At 48.6% G+C, this 20,106-nt stretch overlaps 1 protein-coding gene across 2 annotated transcripts in view; it reads left to right on the top strand.

Moving 5' to 3' along the window:
• The window catches only part of LOC138491603 (E3 ubiquitin-protein ligase DDB_G0292642-like), a 377,122-nt gene that overhangs the window by 95,190 nt on the left and 261,826 nt on the right, over positions 1-20,106 (top strand). For both annotated transcript variants that reach the window (XM_069618209.1, XM_069618208.1), the window contains exon 2: positions 19,266-19,360. In XM_069618209.1, coding sequence (XP_069474310.1) covers positions 19,266-19,360 — 95 coding nt within the window. The remainder of the gene's footprint in view (positions 1-19,265; positions 19,361-20,106) is intronic.

Below are 20,106 nucleotides of genomic sequence, written 5' to 3'. Positions count from 1 at the left end.
CAGATCTGTTGAACCGCTCAAGGGAATAAACTCCAAAGATATTGAACAGGTGGTATTCGTCAATGACTGGTTTCTTGATCGGGCCATCCTATATATAAACTCAAATTTGGTCCACCAAGTTTTATTACAAGCAACAGACCTGTTACTCCCTCAGAAGACTCTTAAAGCTGTAAAACTTGTGTGGGATGCTGTTTTCTTTCCTACTGTAACATTTCCATTGATTGTGAACGTTTATTGGAACCCGGCCCAAATTAAACAAGACTTGTTTTTAGCTTCAGTTGAAAGTCTCTTAACTGATTGGCAGTCTGTGAGGAGCTCTAATAGTATTATTATCTGTGGCGATCTTAACGCTTCCTGCAAACTGTGTTTGCATGCTGAGAAGAATTTACACCACAACTCTGTGAAGGGTTGCAGTAGTGGTGCAGTGTGGTCTTCCCTCAGGCTCTCGCAAAGGCATCATTGATTAGATTTTTGTTTTACGGATCCAATTTGCAGTCTCTTGTACTCTTGAAATCTTAAATGTCTAAAGTAGTGATCATCACCCTTTGGTTGTGACCTGGGATGATCTGGGCCAGAAGAGCATTAGGTCCAGTTATTTCCTGCAATTGGTGGTTACAAATGGTGTTCTAGACTTTTGTAGGCTAAGAGTAATATTATCAAATTTAACGACTTAGTGGAATTAGCATTTACCAATCAAAGTTTGAATATGTACTCTATCACTCATGATTACACTGAAGTCTTATTGACCTTTTTTGACTAATGTACCTCTCCTAAATCTACTGGCCTTAGATGCAACCATTACGTTGATAAAATAGTACAGGATTGTAAAAGAAACATACTGCAAAATTGTGATCATTAGGTCCTCTTTCTGCTGGGAGCTACTATATTTTAAGCCATCAATACAAATCGCATTATAGAAACTGGCTGCTCTCCTACAAAAATACATTATCTCAGGTAGACTCAGAATTGATGCTTAAATCTGTGACTAGTAAAAACCTGGCAGCTATGCAGGCAAATCCTATTTCAGAGACAGCCTGGGCCTCACACTTTAGGAAAATCTATTCTGAGAACGTACTCTGAGGGAATGTAGGTGATTCCACGATATTACTACCTGGTATCTTCCATTTGCAGTGGATGGCATTTATAGACTCATTTCCAGGAGTGCAAACTCTCGAGTGCCAGGACCAGATGGGTTCTCAAACGCCACTCTAAAGCAAATCACCTCATAATGGGTGTGTTTGCTGTTAGTTGTCATTAGACACATTTTAGACTCAGAGACTATTCTTACTTCCTGGAGGTCTTCAATAATTGTTCCAATTTTTAAAAAAGGACAGCGTTGTAATTCAGCTAACTATAGGTCCATAGCAGTGCTTGATGTTCCCAGTAAACCTTTTGCGTATTTGTTGGAATCTCAACTTTATCAATGGGCGGAATCTTCTGTCCATATAGATAGATTCCAGAAAGGCTTCATCAAGAGCAAGGGGACCCCTTCGAATGGTTTTATTCTAAATCTGCTCAATATGGGTGCACTTTCGAATAAAAAGGGAATTTCTGTGGTGATAGTTGATTTTAGGATGGCATTTGATAGCGTTAATCGCTATCAGCCATGGAGGAAACTATGAGTTCTTGGACACCCATCGCATCTGCCAGAGATGATTTTGGCTTTATATTATACCACTACTATAAAGATAGTTATGTACTCTTATCCTTTCCATTGGAAACTCACAAAGGTCTTAAGCAGGGCTGTGTTCTGGCCCCCCTTCTTTTTAATTTATTTATTTCTGATATTAGTGTTGATGTAGGGAAAGCCTGTTAATTTCCCCATGTCTTGTTTTAAATGCCGTTAACTGGCGTTTATATACAGACGATCTGTCCCTACTGGACCAAATGCCGACAGCTCTTAGCACTACAAACATCTGCAGGTAAAAATAATTTGGAAATCAATTTAGAAAAAAATACGATTTTAATATTGGGTTTGAGTAAGGTGAAAAAATATGCTAATTGTAAATGGTATCTGAACAAATATGAACTTGAATTTTTAATTTCTATATATTTGGGCTTTCCCTTGAGTGGTGGTGCCTGTAACACAGCCCTTCTAACCTTGTTAAGATATAAAAAAATTCGACCCGAAGCGCAGGCTTCCATTATAAACCAGAAATATGGCAGCTTTTAAGCCTTTCTTATGATACATTTTATAAGGTAAAGGTTACACCTACCCTGTCCTATGGCTAAGAGATTTATCCAATAGGAGACTTATCATATTGTTCTCTATTGGAAGGAATCTTCTGGAGACGAGTCTTGCATTTCCCAAAACGTGTGCCGGTACTGGTAATAAGGTACTTGTCCTTAGAGGCCACAGTAAACGGGAACATTTTATCGTTGTTTAGGAACATCCTGTGTGCCTGCCGGGAGTCACTATGGTACATTTTGAAAGAACTGATGCTTAACCAGACTGGCAATATGTATACCAGTTATTAAAAATATTGGCAATCTGTTTTGCCCTCCCTCGAGGCCTCGAATGAGGCTCTCTCTTCAAATCCGAAAAATGTTAACCTGAAGCTTTGGAAGCAGGACTGGATAGACACAATGTCAATATGTAAGTTATATAAGTTGTTTGCATACATTACGGTGCTAGAAAAACCTTTTCTTATACCTACGTTTTAATTTATGAAACCCTTGGTGCTTGACAGAACATTTTAAGAGAAAAGCACGTCTTTCGACTGTGTCGGTCACATGGGGTCACATGAGGTCATCGAAACTGTATATCATATTGTTGTGGAATGTGTTAAATTGCGTGACTTTCGAACATTGTGCTTTCGGCATTTGATCTCCCATTCTAGAACAATGTCACCATGGTTCACAGCTTTCATGGAAAATAGCAGTTTTATGCTTGTTAAGAAAGATGTTTACTGATAGTTTTTAGCTTGGATTTTTCTTAATGTAGTATGAATATATTGTGTCCTCTTTTATGTATGATGTATTATGATAATTATCAGTCTGGATTCTTCTTAATATAGAGTGAATATGTATGTGTTGTATACACATTGTAGATTGTATTGTATTGCTAATGTGTTTCTACTTTTCGTTAACCATTCGGAATATACCCATTTTCTGTCTTACTTTTTTAAGACTCATTTTTGTATGTATTCTGTACAGCTGCTTTTCCCTATCTTGTACATGTGCCGCAATAAATAAATCAAGGTTAAGTGGGGACGTGTATCTTCTATACCTGTGAGCGTTGTGGTTTGCAAGAGGGCACCGCCTGTTTGCAGGAGGGGAGGCTTAATGGTGAATTTCTGATTCGTTTGCAACTTCTTTGTAATTCACAAGAGCCGTGGGAACTATTTGCTGTTGGCGCCCCAGCTGGTTGATGCCCCAAGACAGCCGTCAAGTTTTGCTAGTTCTTGCACCAGCCCTGGTTTGAAATATCCTCTGCTATTTGATCCCTAACGAATTCACTGGCACTGTCGCGTTCCTTTTTTCATTGGACGCCTGTGTAGACGTGATGATTATTTTAAACTATGGAACCATTGCTGCCTTAGTATATGAGACATATATGGATTTGAAATTAACTTTGAATTGTGTTGTTACTTGCTGCGCTTCTGCATGCTTTACTTCTTTTCCTTTATTTCCGTTTCAACTGGTAGAGTGAGCTGACGCAGTTGAAGATCCTGTTCTTTGTCACCAAACAGTAGCAGGGTCCCCCGTTATATATGCTCTAAAAACAAAAGTATACTGTGAGTTGAAGGCATAGCATTTACTTCAAGCTTTTAAAAGATGATACTTTATGCTATAAAGGGCATATAATGTTATCAGGTGACTGATGCAGCAGCATGACGAGTAGCGTCATACCGTTTGCAACTAAAAAGAAATAAATACTGGTGAAAGCCTGCGAAACGCAAGCAGCGTGTACTGACACTCCGAAGGTGTGCGCCTTCAACATTCCGGGCTGCGCAGTGGCTAGGCCATACACGCACAACACCACATTGGCGACGAAGGTGGGATGGTCGCTGGACCCCCCGCCTATCACCCTGCTCCGGCGATGTAAATATCCTTGCGGCCACCCGCCAATGCCATATACCGCCTACGCTTACCCCGTAAGAGCCCCAATCCTCACTGGACATCGCAAGGTGGTCAGGGCTCAGCAGACGGACATGGCAGAGGACCCCACAGTGTCACCAGGAAGGGCAGGCGCCCATGGACCACTCCCAGAGAGAAACACATGGCTGGATTCGACCCAAGGGACGGTCATGAAGCCTTTCAAAACCTATGGGCCTGGGGCTGCACTCGGGTGGGATTTGTTGCTCCAGTTGCATACAAAATCAAAGAAAGCCACAGCCCCCCAGGACAGATGAACACTCCTAATGCTCAACCAAGGGAAATTTGCGCTGAGACTGTTCAACGCTCTGCCGTGCAGGGGAACAGAAGATGATTATGACACAGCAAAAACAGTGCTGATGAACAAATTTAAGCCACAGCTGAACCCTGATTAAGAGCAATTTCAAAAGAGCCAAGCATGTCAGCGACCTAATGAGAAAATGGATGACTTTCACAACCACCTCAGAGAAATGGCAATAGGTTGCAACTTCCCGGACAAGGAGTTTGCAGTCCTCCAGAAAGTAATCCATGGGCTATCACCCGAAAAACTGCAATGAGCGATCCTGTCCGAAGCAAACCTACTGCTGGAGTGCATACTTACCATGGGGTGGCAGAGGGAGCAGATGGATGCATGGTAGCAGCAATGGAGCCGAGGATCAGTCAGCTGCCAATAGACTCGAAGAGTCCAGAAAACACAGTGACAGCAGTGAACACCCTGCGTAAAGGGCGAGAGAGATCATTTGTGAAACCAAGATGGTCAGAGTCCTGCAAATGGTGTGCAGTGCCCTGTCACAAAGATGAACAAAGCCCAGCACTAGAGGTTGTCTGCCACTAGTGCAGGAAAATCACCATTATGAATCCATGTGCCTCAACTTAACCTCATGTGGCCAACCCGATAACAGAACCGCCAGGGTAGCAAAGGTGACAACACCCGTCCCAGCAAATATCTCTCAAAACCGCACCTGCAAAGAGACAGAGGACAATCGCGAGCAGTAGCAGTGGACGTAGATGCCAGTGACGAAGAAGAGCCATCTGAAAGCAAAATCGTCCCCGAACAAACGACGCAACACGGGAAATCAGGAAAAGAGAGAGTGCATATGATCTTGTTCATCAAGCCATGGCACAGCAAGAAGAAACTGGGTAGACATGTCCAGCCTATGACGTGATTCTAGCGGGCAGCTCACCAACAAAAATGATGATTTACAATTGTACCACAGTCAAAGTAATGCCGGCAATACACTATGAGAAATTATCCCCTCGCCCGCCACTACAGCACAATTCAGTCCAGCTGTATGCATATGGGTGCAGAAAGCCACTGCCAGTACAGTAAAGAGCATTTTCAAAACAGAACTAGTGTATGATGGAGAAAGTTGCAACTCACGCATCTAGATTGCAGATGCCGGCATAGAAAAACTCCTCCGTTGCAAGACAGTGGAACTTCTGATATTGATCCACTTTTGCATTCAGTGTGCACACCAAGAAGATAGAGTACCTCATGGAGAAGCATGCAAAGCTATTCCAGGGCACAGGGTTCCTTACAAAACACACTGTGAAGCTCCATATCGAATCCACTGTGGAGCCCGGAGCTGTCAGAAACAGGAGAGTCCCATTCCACATGAGGGGTGCGGTGGACGCCAAGCTAAAGAAACTAGAAGATCTCAACATGATAGAGAAGATAATAGGCCTCACGCCATGGGTGTTGCTCATGGTCATGATGGGAAAGCTCAAACAGCCTCAAGCTGTCCGTATCTGCATGGATATGCGGCTACCAAACTTAGCCATCGGAAGGGAAAGGCACATTACCCTGACAATAGACAAACTTATTGATGCCTAACGGGGGCAACAACCTTCAGCAATCTGAACGTACAATTTGAATACCACCAAATTAAACTGCCAAAAGAGTCGAAGTGCATTCTTCTCACACTCGGTCGGCAACTAAATTTCGGTATCTCCTCCACAGCTGAGGTATTTCATCAGTGACAATATTTTGGTTTACAGTAAAAGAGAGACTGAAGACGGCTTCTAACTGGCCTCAACACTCCAATGCCTAGAAGACACTGAGATGACTCTGCACGCGGAAAAGAGCTCAGTTTCTTCAGGTATGTTTCAATGAGAACGCGGTGTCTTTGGACCCAAACCAAGTAGCAGACATCAAAAACGCAGAGGCACCCAGCAATGCCACTGAGGTTCCCAGTTTCCATGGGATGGCCACTTATTGTTGGAGATTTATCCCAGACCTAAGCACGACAGCCACACCGCTAAAAGAACTCTCCAAGGCAAATGCCAACTGGGAGTGGGGACTGCAACAGGAATCAGCATTTCAACACATGAAGGACTCCCTACTAGGTTACGCCACAATGGCCTTCTTTGATACTGCTTGAGAAACTGAGCTGCTCGTGAACGTCAGTCCCGTAGGTCTGGGCACAGTCCTGACACAAAAATACCCAGAGGAACAATGTACCCCATAGCGTTTGCAAGCCGATCGCTGATAACAACCGAGAAAAACTATGCCCACATTGAGAAAGAAGCATTAGCCATCTTGCATGGCTGTCTGCACTTTCACATATACATCGAAGGGCATTCTGTCAGAGAGTTCACGGACCACAAGCCACTGGTGCAGATAGTTAAAGGTTCATCCCCACACCCCCTGGCGCAAATAGAACATTGGATGCTTCAACTACAGCAGTTTGACATGGGAGTCCTATACCAAGCAGGGGCAGATATCCTGGACGATTTCCTTTCTCGACATCCCCGACCGGCGACCCCGTAGGAATGCGAGGCAGCACTGCAAGGAGAAGAACATGTCTGCCATGTTATTGCGTGAGCACAACCAGAAACGATGCACCTACAAATCATAGTGGGATAAATAGCCAAAGATACGTTCCTACAAATCACCAAGGAAGCCATCCTGACTGGTAAGTGGTGGACATACCTGACATCAAATTCACATCACATGACACAGGCACAGGAGATGCTACAGAACTTGTTTGGCATCTGTCATGAGCTATCCATCTCCTCAGAAGGGCTAGTGCTGAAAGGACACCGGATTGTGGTCCAAACACACCTGAAGGAAAGGGCGCTACACCTAGCTCATGAGGAACATCAAGGTGTGGCCAAGACACAGGCCTTCTTGAAATCGCAAGTATGGATGCCGCACATTCAACAAAAAGTATTAGCGCCGGTGGAGGCCTGCGTAGCGTGTCAAGCATCCCGCCGCTTGGGCCCAGCTGAACCCATTGCTACCCCGCCCTGCAGCCTACAGCGGTGGGACGCAGTCAATATTGACGTTTGCACAGCTGCAAATGAGACATACCGCCTAGTGGCGGTGGACAAATTCACCCGGTATCCAGAAGTTGAACCAGTGCAATCCACGGGATCCCGAACAGGATTAAAAGTGACAACGGACCACCTTTCAAGAGTTGAGAGCTGCAAATGTTTTTTGACAATATGAGCACCAATCATCATCGAATTACACCTTACTGGCCTCAAGCCAATGGAGATGCAGAAAGATTCATGGTGTCTATCAACAAAGTGGTAAGGATCGCCAAAGAGAGGAACAGGCCATATCTCCCAGAGGTGTAGTGTTTCCTTTGCTTATACCACCAGAGCCCCCACTCAACTAGGAAGGTGAGCCCGGCTGGTCTCATGTTCGGAGTCCCCATCCAAGTGTGCCTCCCACTCCATCAAACATGGGCGCTGCCAACTATAGACACAGAACTAATAGAGCAAAACCAGCAAGCCCACTATGAGAAAGAGAGTGGGGCACAACAGGCCACCCCAAGCCCACTCTTAGTTGGGGACATGGCACTAGTAAAGATCAGAGCACCTCTGAGAAATGTGGCTCTCACGTATGAGTCACAAACATGGACCGTCATGGAGAAAGACCACGGCATGGTGGTGACTGCCTCACGGGCAACGAGACAGTGACCCAGAACTCCTCACACTTTCGGAAGGTACTGCCACGAATGTGGCAAGAAACATTGGAGGATGTCCCCGAAGCCAGTGAGCAAGCCCTAACCGAGAAGGAACAGCTATGAGGGGAAGAAATAACACCCCCAGAGACGAGCTCCCTGTCAGAGGCTGAGAGAGTGCATAGATCCCCTAAGCACACAGCGATCCCAAGGAACGAGCGCCAACATTGGTGCACTCTCCGCAAGCAACAACCACAGTCTACTAGGCACTGAGGGTTCATGCTGTATGGCATCTACCAACAAAACGGAAATAGAAAGTGACTGCGAGACTGTTGCATCCTGACTTGGCACCCTCCTCTAAGCCTGTAAAGAAGAGGAGAGGGTTGCCAGTAGAGATTGTTCATACTTTTTTCTTGTGTGGCTAACAACGTTTGTTAATACTTTGTTAGTTTTGGGAGGATAGCTCAGTGGCAAAGTGCTCACCTTGGAAGCAAGACAACGCAGAGCAAGACAAGTACGAAACCCGGTCTGCGCTTAGAAACCAGGTGCATTATAAATAACCAATCATATCATATCCAAGTTGGGGAGGGATGTGATGCTAGTGTCATGGCGTTTGTAACTCATAGGAAATAAATACAGGTGAAAACCCGCGAAATGCAGGCAGTGCGTTCTGACACACTAAAGGTGTGTGCCTCCTATATTATGTGCAGTGTGTAGGCCATAAACGCACAACACCACAGGGAGCTGGGAGCCTTGTGTGCTTTCTTCTGTCCTCTTATCCCAATGCATGCATAGTGTGCCTCTCCTTCCAAACCGCCCACCTCTTATCCTTCACGTCGTGCTTATGCCCACCTCGAGCGATGTCATTACAGACACAAAAAGACCAGGAACACACAAAGCATACATGCACTTTGCTTCCATCCAATGCCAAGGGGTACTGCATATTTGGAGATGATATGTGGTTGGGTCGTCCGGCTTTCCTGGATGAAAAGATGTTGCATGTTTAGGTCGGTTCTTGCACTGACCATCTTTCGTTGATAACTGTATATTTAAATATTCAAATGTATCCTTTCAACTGGGTAGCACCCCTTTTGGATGAAGAGTTTATGTACTATTGCCTGTCAAATCGTAGAGAGGTGTTGCTACTGTACTTAGCATTGCCCGCTTTTAAAATATAATATATATGTGCGCCTATCACTGCTGTGAGTGAAGGTTGAAGTATCTTAGGAATCTCGCTGTACGGGCTTTCCCTAATAGGCAAAAAAGAATGGTGCTGCATTTTTGGGGTACCAGCCACCTAAACCCATGTCAGCTGTACCTCATCCAGTCCTCTTTTTTTTAAACCTTTATTAGCATTTTCTTAATCGTAACAAGACAAGAACATTATAATAACGGCTACAACGTGCCTAACCTCGATACCACCCCCCAGACCCCCACACATATATTGTTAAAAACAGTATCAGTAACCCAAGGTCAATGACAGCGTGATTGAGAAAGTACATTGCGACTTGGTTGCAGTCCTTGTTGGTCTTGATCAGCGTGAGCCCGTGGTACTCGTGTCAGGGCCCGGTCCGCCCAGTGACGCTAATGTTTATTTTTTGTATTGCCATGAGTGCCTTACCACATTTCGAACCTGAATTAGCTTACAGCGTGATACCACCCTTTGGCGATGCAGTGTGTGTAGAACTGGCGGAAGAGTGGGCAGTAGTCAACCCGACCTCTGCTATCTGGCAGTGTTTGCGCATAGCAAGTTTCTCTCAATTCACACGTGTGCATGAGCTCCACCCATCTGGTGAACACCGGAGCCGTGCTCGTCCCCCATGTGGAGGCTATGATGTGTTGTGCTGTTAATGAGGCCATCCCCACAGTCCCCTTTTTTATTCTGTGCATTCTCATAATGATAGCTTTGCTTTTTCATTTCAAATGCAGAACTAGTAGTCCCAAAGTGCACAGCAAAATAGAGTTGTGGATGGGCAACACCAATGGATCTTTGGTTGTCATATATTTGGATCAGTAGGTGGGAAACTATCCATGAACTCATCACCACCACTCTTGGGTTAAGAAATGTTATATGGCAGACATGTTGAATTTGTTGGGCTCCTATCCTTATGCAGAGATATGAAATGTATCTGTGCTTGCCAGCAGACACAATTATTATCACACTGTATGTTGGTGGAGCGTTGATGAGGCAAGAAGGCATTTCGTGTTATTAAATAAGTACCAATTACAGTTAAAACATGAAAGTACTGAATTACTGCTTCATTACTCGCTCATTCAGTCCAACAATGCATCTTTTAAAGACAGCTGTTATAATGTATGCATTGGAATGCATTGTAACCTTGGACGTAATCTGAGGCTGTTTATCTGCGTCCAAGGTTCTAGGTTTTGTTGTGGTTGGTTGGAGAAGTTACCTGCTGGGGTCCGGGGTTTGCCTGTAATAAACTTCGTGTTTACCCCAATCTGCCTGCCTCGCATCTTTACATTGGCGATGAGGATTTGGGCAAACCCTGTGTGTAGCCACACGTGTGAGAAAAGCAGCCCAGCAGGGAACAAAGCAGCCCAGCAGCAACCCAGCTGCGCTGCCTCCCGTGTCAGCTGAGAGAGAGACAGCCCGGCGACGCGAAGGCCCCGCCTGCATGCTAGCCTGGCAGTCCCCCTCCCGTGAGCCACGGTGGTTGCAGGCAGGCTGGCCCTGTGAGGGAAGTGTTGTACCCTGGGGGGGGGCCCCGTGGTGGTGGTGGGGGCCTCCCAGGGTCAGGGTACCAGCGCGCATATGCAGGCGCGCAAGAACACACGCCGGAGACGTCTGCTCGTTCCGGTGCTCCGGCGCGAACTGCCGGGCACCGCCTTTATTAATTGGGCCGGCGCATGCGTGCTTCGTGTACCACGTACACAACATCCCTCCTTTTCCCCCAAACAACAAACACATTAAAAAGGGGAGCCAACGTGGCTCAAATCAAACTGTACTTAACAGGTTTCGTTACTCATGCTGCTGAGTCCATGATGAAATCTTGGAATCTTTGCGGTGGACGACGTCCTTCCCTGCGCGGGTACCTGGGCGAACCTCTCTCGAGGTTCTCTGGTCCCCCAGGGTCCTCGGGCGGCTCATCGCCTTCATGCCGCGCCTCCGCTGCTTGTATTTGGTCAGGATTGGTTTCTTCCTCCGCTGCCACGGGTCCTATGCGCTTGAAGAAGGATACGTTTCTGGTTACCGTGCCTCGCGCATTCGCAGCTGTTACCATTGACCCTTTGACATGAGTTACTCCCATTGGTTGAGTTTCGTAAGTCATCGAGAGTTTTCCTTCCGGTTTCCTGTTCCGGACTAGGACGGTGTCTCCTACCGCTATCTCTTTTTCCGGCAGCCTCCGCCTCGTTTTTTCGTTCTCGTTTCTCGCTGCTCTATCTGCTGTCACCCGTGCGCTATCGATCACTCCTGGCCGTCGGTCTCAGCCCTCTGGGTATTCGCCTGAACAGCGCCTCGGCGGGTGCGATTCCGGTGGAACGATGTGGGGTGGACCGGTACTCACGAAGGAAGTCGATTAGGTTGTGTCGTAGGTCCTCCCCCCCCCATTGGCAGAAATACGAAAGATTTTGTTTAGTGTCCGCATGAATCGCTCAACCTCTCCATTGGCCCTTGGCCATAGTGGGGTTACCTTCCGGTGCTTGATGCCACGTTCCTCGCAGTATCTGGCAAACTGCTGTCCTTGGAACGGCGCTCCATTGTCTGAGCAGATCTCAAATGGGAACCCATGGGTGGCGAAAATTTTGTCCATCGCCAGGATGGTGTGATCACTGGCGGTGGATTGCACGAGTTCCACTTCCGGATACCTCGACCACTGGTCTGTGACCACCAGGAAATACAGGCCTCTTCCGGTCGAGCCGAAATCTGCGTGCACCGTTCCCCATGGCACGTCGCTCCGCTCCATGGCCTGAATGGGTGGGCCTCTTTCTACGGGACTCGTGGCCTGGCAGGGAATGCAGGTCCTCACGAACTCGGCCACCCTGTGCTCCAGATCGGGAAACCAGACCTTCAGCCTGAGGCGTGCCTTCATCTTGGCCATGCCTTGGTGCCCTGTGTGGGCCAACTGGAGGACCCTCATGACCAACGACCTGGGGATCACGATCTGGTGCCCTCGCAGCAACAGGCCGTCTGTGGACACCGAGAGCTCGTGTCGAGCTTTCCACAGCAGTTGTAGGTCCCTTTGTACCTCTGGGTTCCTCCTGGCATTGTTCAAAAGGATGTCCCGCCACTCTCCTGTGGCCACCGCCCTCTTCACTCTTAGGAACGCCTCGTCGGAGTTCGAGTCGTCCGCGATGTCCTGTCTCGAGGGGCTGATTCAATGACGAGATGCACGGCGTCCCCGGCGTCCGTTATCTCCACGGGCCTCTGGATATCCCTCGTGCCTGGGTGACGAGAAAGGTAGTACGCTGGGTTATGGGTGCCTGGGCGGTACACTAGCTTGACGCCGTACTCAATGAGGGATAGCATCCATCTTTCGATGCGGGGAGGCGGCTTGGATGACGTTCCTGACAGGATAGGAATCAGGGGTTTGTGGTCCGTTATCACGACGACAGGTTTGCCGAGGATGTAAATTCTGAAGTGTTTGCACCCCCACAGGATGGCGAGGGCTTCCCTTTCTATCTGGGAATATCTCCTTTCAGTGTCAGTGAGGGCTTTGCTGGCATATGCTATGGGCCTCTTGACCCCTCGTTCGTCAGCCTGCATGAGGACTGCCCCCAGTCCCACCGGGCTAGCATCGACCACAATCTCCGACTCCCGGCTGGGGTTGAAAAAGGCCATTGTCTCCTGCTCTGACAGGGCCTCTTTGATGGCTTTGAAGGATCGTTGTTCAATCTCAGTCCACTGCCAAGTCACATCGTTCCTGGTAAGTGCCCTCAGTGGTTCCGACAGAGAGGCCAGGTCCTTGATGAAACGGCTGCAGTAGTTGACCATCCCTAAAAAGGTTCGGACCTCCGCTGGTGATGTGGGTGGAGGCGCATCTCTTATGTCTTTCACTTTTCCAGGGTCCGGGGATACGCCCCCCGCATGGAAGGTGAACCCAAAGAATTCCAGTCGGTCCTTTAGGAATTCACACTTTTCTTGGTGCAGGGTCAGACCCACCGCCTGTAGTCTCTCAAAAGTGTTCTCTAGCCGTTTGAGGTGTTCACTTTCCGACCTGGCGAAGACTAAGATGTCGTCGGACATGTTAATGACACCCTTCAGTCCGGACAGGGCTCCCCTGATGGCATTTTGAAAGACCTCCGCCGCGGACGAGATTCCGAAGTTTAGTCTCGTGAGTAGTGAATGTCGTAATGTACCTCGACTCGGGGTGTAGCTCTAACTGGTGGTACCCAGACCTGAGGTCCAGTTTGGAGACGACTTTGGCACCTTGGAGTTCTCCGACAATGTCATCTAGAGTGGGTGTGAGGTGACGCTCCCTTTTGATGGCGGCATTTGGGAGTCTCATGTCCACGCAGATGCGTACTGCCCCTGGTTGTTTCGGCTTTGGGGCTACTACGATGGGCGAAACCCACGGGGTGGGGCCTTCCACTCTTTCAATGATGTCCCGGTCGACCAGCTGTTGCAACTCCTCCTCCACTTGGGCTCTTAAGTGAAAAGGAATCCGGCGATGTTTGAGGGCTGTCGGCCTTACGGACTTGTCGATGTGTAGGCGAATGGGCTCTGCGTTCAGCTTTCCAATGCCCTTGAAGAGAGTTTCAAACCTGTGTAGCATGCTTTTTAGATCGGCGTGGTATACTCCAAATGTGAAGTGGACAATGTCGAGTGCTTCTGACGCCGCACAGCTCAACAGGGAATGTGGGCTGACGCTGGTGACAAAGAACCTTGCTTTGATGGTGTGTTTTGTCCATGAGAAACCGGGGCTACGAACACACCTCAGATGGGTAGGGGTGTTTCCCCACCGAACGCATATATTCGCGCCATGGACGCTGACAGCTCCGGCGGGCCTGGCAGGGCCTCATAATGTTTGGTGGCTAGCACACAGACCGAAGCCCCAGTGTCTATGAGAATGGGGGTGGGGACGTCATCGATGTTGACAGTGCATGTGGGTTGGCGCCTCGTGCCAGGACCTTTTACAATGCTGGAGATGAAGAAAATCTCTTCCTCCTCCTCCTCCTCTTCTGCGATGTCTAGGTCTTGCAGGCCCTGATCGATCGAGGAGATGCCTCTCACTCTGCGAGCACCTCCTCGTCCAACTCTCTCCGGTCCTCTTCCCGCCGCAACAGGGGCGGCAGCCCGGCACATCCTAGCATAGTGCCCCGGTGTGCCACACCGGCCGCACGTTCTCAACTTTGCCGGGCATTCACCTCCGTGGGGGAGGTCATACCCACAGTAGGAGCACGATGAGGCATTGCCTGGCGTGGGCGGGGTATCAGGCCTTCTCGACGCCCATTTTGACCTTCCCGCTGCTGACCGTCCCACAGCAAATGCGTCTTCGTCATTCTTCGGTCGCGAGGCAGCGTCCATTTTCGCACCTCTGGCTTCCGCCAGCTCATGTGCTCTTCCCAGGTCCAAAATTTGCTGGAGGGTCAGACCAGGTTCTCTCAGGACTTGCCTTCGGAGTTTGCCGGAGCTGCACCCCTGCAGTAGCTGGTTGCGGACCATTTCTTCCTCATCGGCCCATCTGCAGGAGGTCGCCAGGTGTCTCAGGCGGGCGCAGAATTTGTCTAGGGGCTCGTCGTCTAGTTGTCTTTCGGCGCCCATGACAAATCTATCGAAATCCACGTTAGCCATGGGGAGAAAGTGGTCTTTGAGTGCCTGCTTGACTGCGTTATACGTGACCACGGGGATGACGAGGGAGTCGTAGATCTTGTGGACTTCTGCGCCTGCCGAGTAGATCATAGTCGCGATTTTGGTGTCATCGTCGTTCACCCCAGATGCCCTGAAGAACATATCTAGCCTCTTGACTCATAGTAGCCACTTCGGACCTAGCTTGGAAGGGGGGCCAGTAGTATCGAATTCAGGCATGGGGGCTAGGGAGCTGCGAGATCTACGTGGGATTGGGGCAGCGGCACCCTCATCGTCAGTCTCTTCACCCATTTCTGCGTCACGTACTCACAGTTATCTTTCTTAGAGAGAAGGGCGGCTAGTCCTGGGCTCGTAGTGGTGTTGGGGTGTAGAAACCCACTTCTTTCTTCTTAAATGCCACAGCCCTGCGCCTGCAGGACTGTGGGGTTTCCAAAAATTGTCTGTGTCCTCCAAACACAGCTGGTAGGTGGCGCACGAGCACCCTTTCGGGCCGCAACCACTGCCGCTACGTGTGAGGAGAGGAGCGAGCGAAATCAAAATGGCCGCCGGCACTCCGCGGGTCCGTAATACGGAAGGGCTTTCGTCTCTCCGAGGCTGTCGGAGCACGGAAGCCGTCCGTACCTCCTCGTCGCCAGTGTTGTACCCTGGGGGGGGCCGTGGTGGTGGTGGGGCCTCCCAGGGTCAGGGTACCAGCGCGCGTATGCGGGCGCGCAAGAACACACGCGGAGACGTCTGCTCGTTCCGGTGCTCCGGCGCGAACTGCCGGGCACCGCCTTTATTAATTAACGCGCATGCGCCGGCCCGCTGGGCCGCACATGCGCGCTTCGTGTACCACGTACACAACAGGAAGGGTCGCAGCCAGATTTGAGACTTGCTCCAGTCCAAGTGTTAGCCCCGCCTGGCACAGATCGCTGCAAGAAGAAGAGAAGGTAAGAAGTACAAGCCTTCTAGCGAGCTCGCATGATTGCCATGCCTGGCAGCGGAGCGCGAAGACTTCCTGACAGAGACTTCCCTGGGGAGGAGCCTGGGGGCTGGTCCAAAGTGACCCAGAGCGCTTACGAAGCTAGTGTAGGGAAGCTGTTGCCCAGCAACGCTCCTTTATGCCATCTAGCAGAGCGTATGAACCATGTGAAGAGCAGTAAAGAGTCCAAGCAGTCCAGGGAAAGGGCCAGTGCACCCTAAGAAAATAAAAAGGAATTAGAAAAACTTGTTTGACAATTCACAAGGAGCTACAGAGAAGTTAAGCACTGATAGTCCCAATAAGGGAAACAAGTGAAAAACTGCCCTAGCCATTTCACATTGCAATCAGTAACTGTTGTCCAAGGGGTCACAAAAGAGGCACTCAATCTTAAGGTGAAGGGCGTCAAAAGGCACTTCCAGAAGGCAGCAAAACAATGCCCGACCACCCCCAGCCTTCCTCCCCAGTCCGGGAGAACCTCCCATCCCTTGAGACCTCTGGGTGGACACGTTCAAAGTTTACCTGAGGGCAGCAGGGGGCACCAGATACACCGATGATGACAAGGAAGTGGCACTAATGAACTGCCTGGGCACAGAGGGTTGGAGAGTATTCAGACACCTTCCCGGTGAAGATGTGCATGTGCCGGGAGATGGCGAAGGAGAAGCTAGTGAAGGTGCGGTGAGGGTGTATGAGACGGCTTTAAAAAAACTGGAAGAGCAATTTGGAAAGACAGCAAATGTGGTGCTGGAAAGATATCACTTCTTTTCTCGGGCTCAAGCTGTAGGCGAAGGAATCAATTCCTATATAACTGCATTGCGGACGCTACACTATGATTTCCCTGGAATTGTATGAGGTGAGTTACCATAAAGATGTGTCCACCCTTTTACCATCCGACATTAATCCCTGAGCGTATGGTTGTGTGCCCATCAAGGTGTTGGGTTATGAATGGGCAAGAGTTGAATTTGAAAGGCGCACCACCCGAGGGAAATTATATGGTGCACATAAAGGTGATGCTGTGATAGATTGGGATGAGCAGGCAGCCCTCGAAATTGAAATACACCCAAGGAAGGCTGTGCCAATACTAAGTGTTGGAACCGGAGAGGATATGTCGAGTGAGGGGGCAGTAACGGCTGAACATCTCAGGGAGGTTTTCCCCTACCATATTCTCAAAAGAGTTAGGCAAGCTGAAGGGGTTCTCACATAAAATTGTAAGAAAAAGAGGTGCAGTACCTAGTGTGCACAAGGTGAGAAGGGTACCCGTATTGGCCCGGCAGGGGTTAAAGGATGAACTAGTGAAGCTCCAAGTATCTGGGATGATTGAAGAGATAGAGAGCTCGGAATGGTTGGCGCCTGTAGCGCTGGCCCATAAGGCGGATGGACGCATGAGGTTGTGTGTGTGGATTTAAGGGACTTGAACACCAACATATGAGTGGACAGACACCATTTACCCAATATAAATACCCAATATAAATTAATTGTTGGTGTATGTGGGGAAGGCCACGTGTTTGTCCACCTTTGACTTATCATCAGCATATCACCAAATAGAGCTGCACGAGGACTCACGGCTGTTGACATCGTTTGTTATGCCATTCGTGCATATTGTTTCTGTCGGATGCCTTTCGGCCTGGCCTCAGCGGTTTTTCAAAGATTAATGCAAAAACTGTTTGGGGGCACATCTGGTGTGGAGTATTTTCAAGATGATATCTTAGTGTGGGGAAAAGACTGTAGAGAGCATGTTAATAGGGTGTTGAGGGTGGTGGAGATCTTGAAGAAGAGTGGTTTGACAGTGAAGTGGGCCAAGTGTCATGTAGTTGTTGCTTGGGGTGGTGGAGTGCGTACTGAGGTGGACATGTAAGGGGTGCTGGCGAGAGCTTGTCAGAAGCAGGAGAAGGTAAATCAGGCAACCCATGAGGGCCATGTGGGCAGATCATTGATAAAAAGGAGGCTGAGGGAGTTGTACTGGTGGCCAGGAATGGACAGCGATGTGGAGGAGGTTGTAAAAGAATGTATTGCGTGAGCGGTTAGCAACAAAAGTAAGGCACCCAGGGTGCAACCGATATGCCATGTTTTGTCAGAGGCTCTCATGGCCTATAGGTATACGACCTTCATTGGTTACGGGATGTTCACCTTTTGAGCTGATGGGGGCAGGAAGCTGGGATCCAAGTTGAGAGTTGTTGCTTGGGGTGGTGTAGTGCGCACCGAGGTGGACATGCAAGGGGTCCTGGCGAGAGCTTGTCAGAAACTGGAGAAGGTCAATCAGGCAAGTGTGGGAAGGAAGCCCCTTTCTGTGTCTGTGGGTGATCATGTACAGATTAAGAATCCCACATATGTGCCCAAGGGGGCAAGTGTGTATATGGATCCCCGACGAGTGGTAAAGGTAGGCAGAGGATACGTGAAGTTGGATGATGGCTCCAGGTGGAACAAGAGGCGGGTTGTTGTGATAAGGAGAGAGATGAAGGTGAGGCCTAGTAGTTTGGAAGACGCGGGAAATGCCTTTGTTACCCCTGTGTACGGGGGGTGAGGGGATGCATGGAGGTGGTGAGGTGGAGAGGTTGAGTGACGAGAAGATAGAGCCCGAGAGAGGTGGGGGCCAGGTTGTGCTTGAGAGTGGAGAGGAGGTGTGGCCTGAGAGTGGAGAGTAGGTGCCTTCCACGAGCGTGTCTTTCGGTGGGGGTCACCCCATTAGGAAAAGAAGGCTTCCTGTTAAGTTTAAGGGTTACGTGTTGGGTGGTCTTAAGCATTAAACTGTCCTTGGGGCAGTTGTGTGCGAGTATGTGTGTGTGAGTGAGGACGGGGTGCGTAGTGTGTGCTAACGGATGAGTGTAGTCCATTGTGGGGTTCTGCTAAATTGTTTATTTATTGTGTTTGTTAACAGGGGGAGAAGTGTTATAATATAATGTATGTTATGGAATGCATTGGAACCTTGGACATAGTCTGAGGCTGTTTATCTATGTCCAAGGTTCCAGGTTCTGTTGTGGTCGGTTGGAGAAGTTACCTGCTGGAATCCGGGGTTTGCCTGTAATAAACTTCGTGTTTACCCCAATCTGCCTACCTCGCATCTTTACAACAGCCTTCCAAATGATTGACCCCGGCCCTCTGTTATTGTTTACTCAGTACGTCATTTCTTCTCGAAATGACGTACGATGATTCAATCGCAACAAATGAATACAACATTCATAACTGACATATGTTTGTTCTGACAAATGTAAATTGGCGTCACTATCCTGTTTGATTTTACAACATTGCTTCGTATATTGCTTTGTCCGACGTGTAATGAAAAGTGACAATGTGCCAGCTGCATCAGACCTATGCAGCTCATTATGGAGTCAGCATCAGTTTCTTAGAGACCAAATCTGATGTCAGACATAGCGTTTAACACAAACAGTATACACATTTTGTACAACACTGCTTCACTTCTCCATGTATGATCGTATAAAGAACCTGCAATCATTATATTATTGGCAGATAACGATTCCTTTCCCTAACAGCGGGCCTCTGGTGACTTCTTTCTATATTACATGAATTGCAGGTGATGACGAAACTGATCTGCGCGTGTTATTATCTTGCGGACACACAGCGGATCCAGATTCTGTAATGAAATGGTGTAAGACTCTTTTGGCACAGGTGAGACCAAATTGGGTACGAAAACAAAAACAGGTTTCTTGGAAAATGCATTGAGACATCTAAATGCTTTGATTACTTCATTTCACTCACTCTTTCTTGTCAAGTCTTCTTACAGTATGTCAACTGAACATTGTAAAGTACCTGTACATCCAACATGTGCCCACTTGTTGCTGTCCGATTGAAACACTAGTTATGAAAAAAGATCAAGGCGAAAAAAGGGAAGAGCTGAGAGCATAATGCTGGGATTACTTACTATAGTATTCTTTGTTAGAATGTTTACTTCCCGCACTGCGTCAGCCTCGGAATGTTTAGGTTAGAAGGACCTTAGAGTTCGAGTCAGTTAGAGAGGGGTTAGCGTTTAATGGAGGCAGACGCAGTGCGGGGCGCCGGTTGTTATAAGTGACAATAAAGACTTTAAATACAAGTACTCACGCCCTCCTCCGTGCTTACATCGATTGGCGACGAGAATACCGGCGTCCCAGGACCCACGGGGTGAGGAAAAGCGAAGAGCAGCCGCTCCGAGCCGATGCGTAATCCTGCGCAGGCTTGTGCTGGTGTTTTGCCACAAATACGAAGAGCGGATGCTCTGAACCAACACACATTCGTGTCGGTTTGTGCTGATGTTTCTGGTCTCTGAAGGACTGGAGTGAAGAGCGGATGCTCCGTACTGACGTGTGTTGTCACGTTGGTTTGTGCAGAGGTTAACGCATCTCCCTGCCAGTCCGGGAAGTCCTGGTGGGCCACAC

The sequence above is a fragment of the Ambystoma mexicanum genome, chromosome 10, assembly GCF_040938575.1.
Source record: "Ambystoma mexicanum isolate Mex_15411 chromosome 10, UKY_AmexF1_1, whole genome shotgun sequence".
NCBI lineage: Eukaryota > Metazoa > Chordata > Amphibia > Caudata > Ambystomatidae > Ambystoma > Ambystoma mexicanum.
Note: the sequence above shows the minus strand (reverse complement) of the source record. Positions and strands in the feature narration are given on the sequence as shown.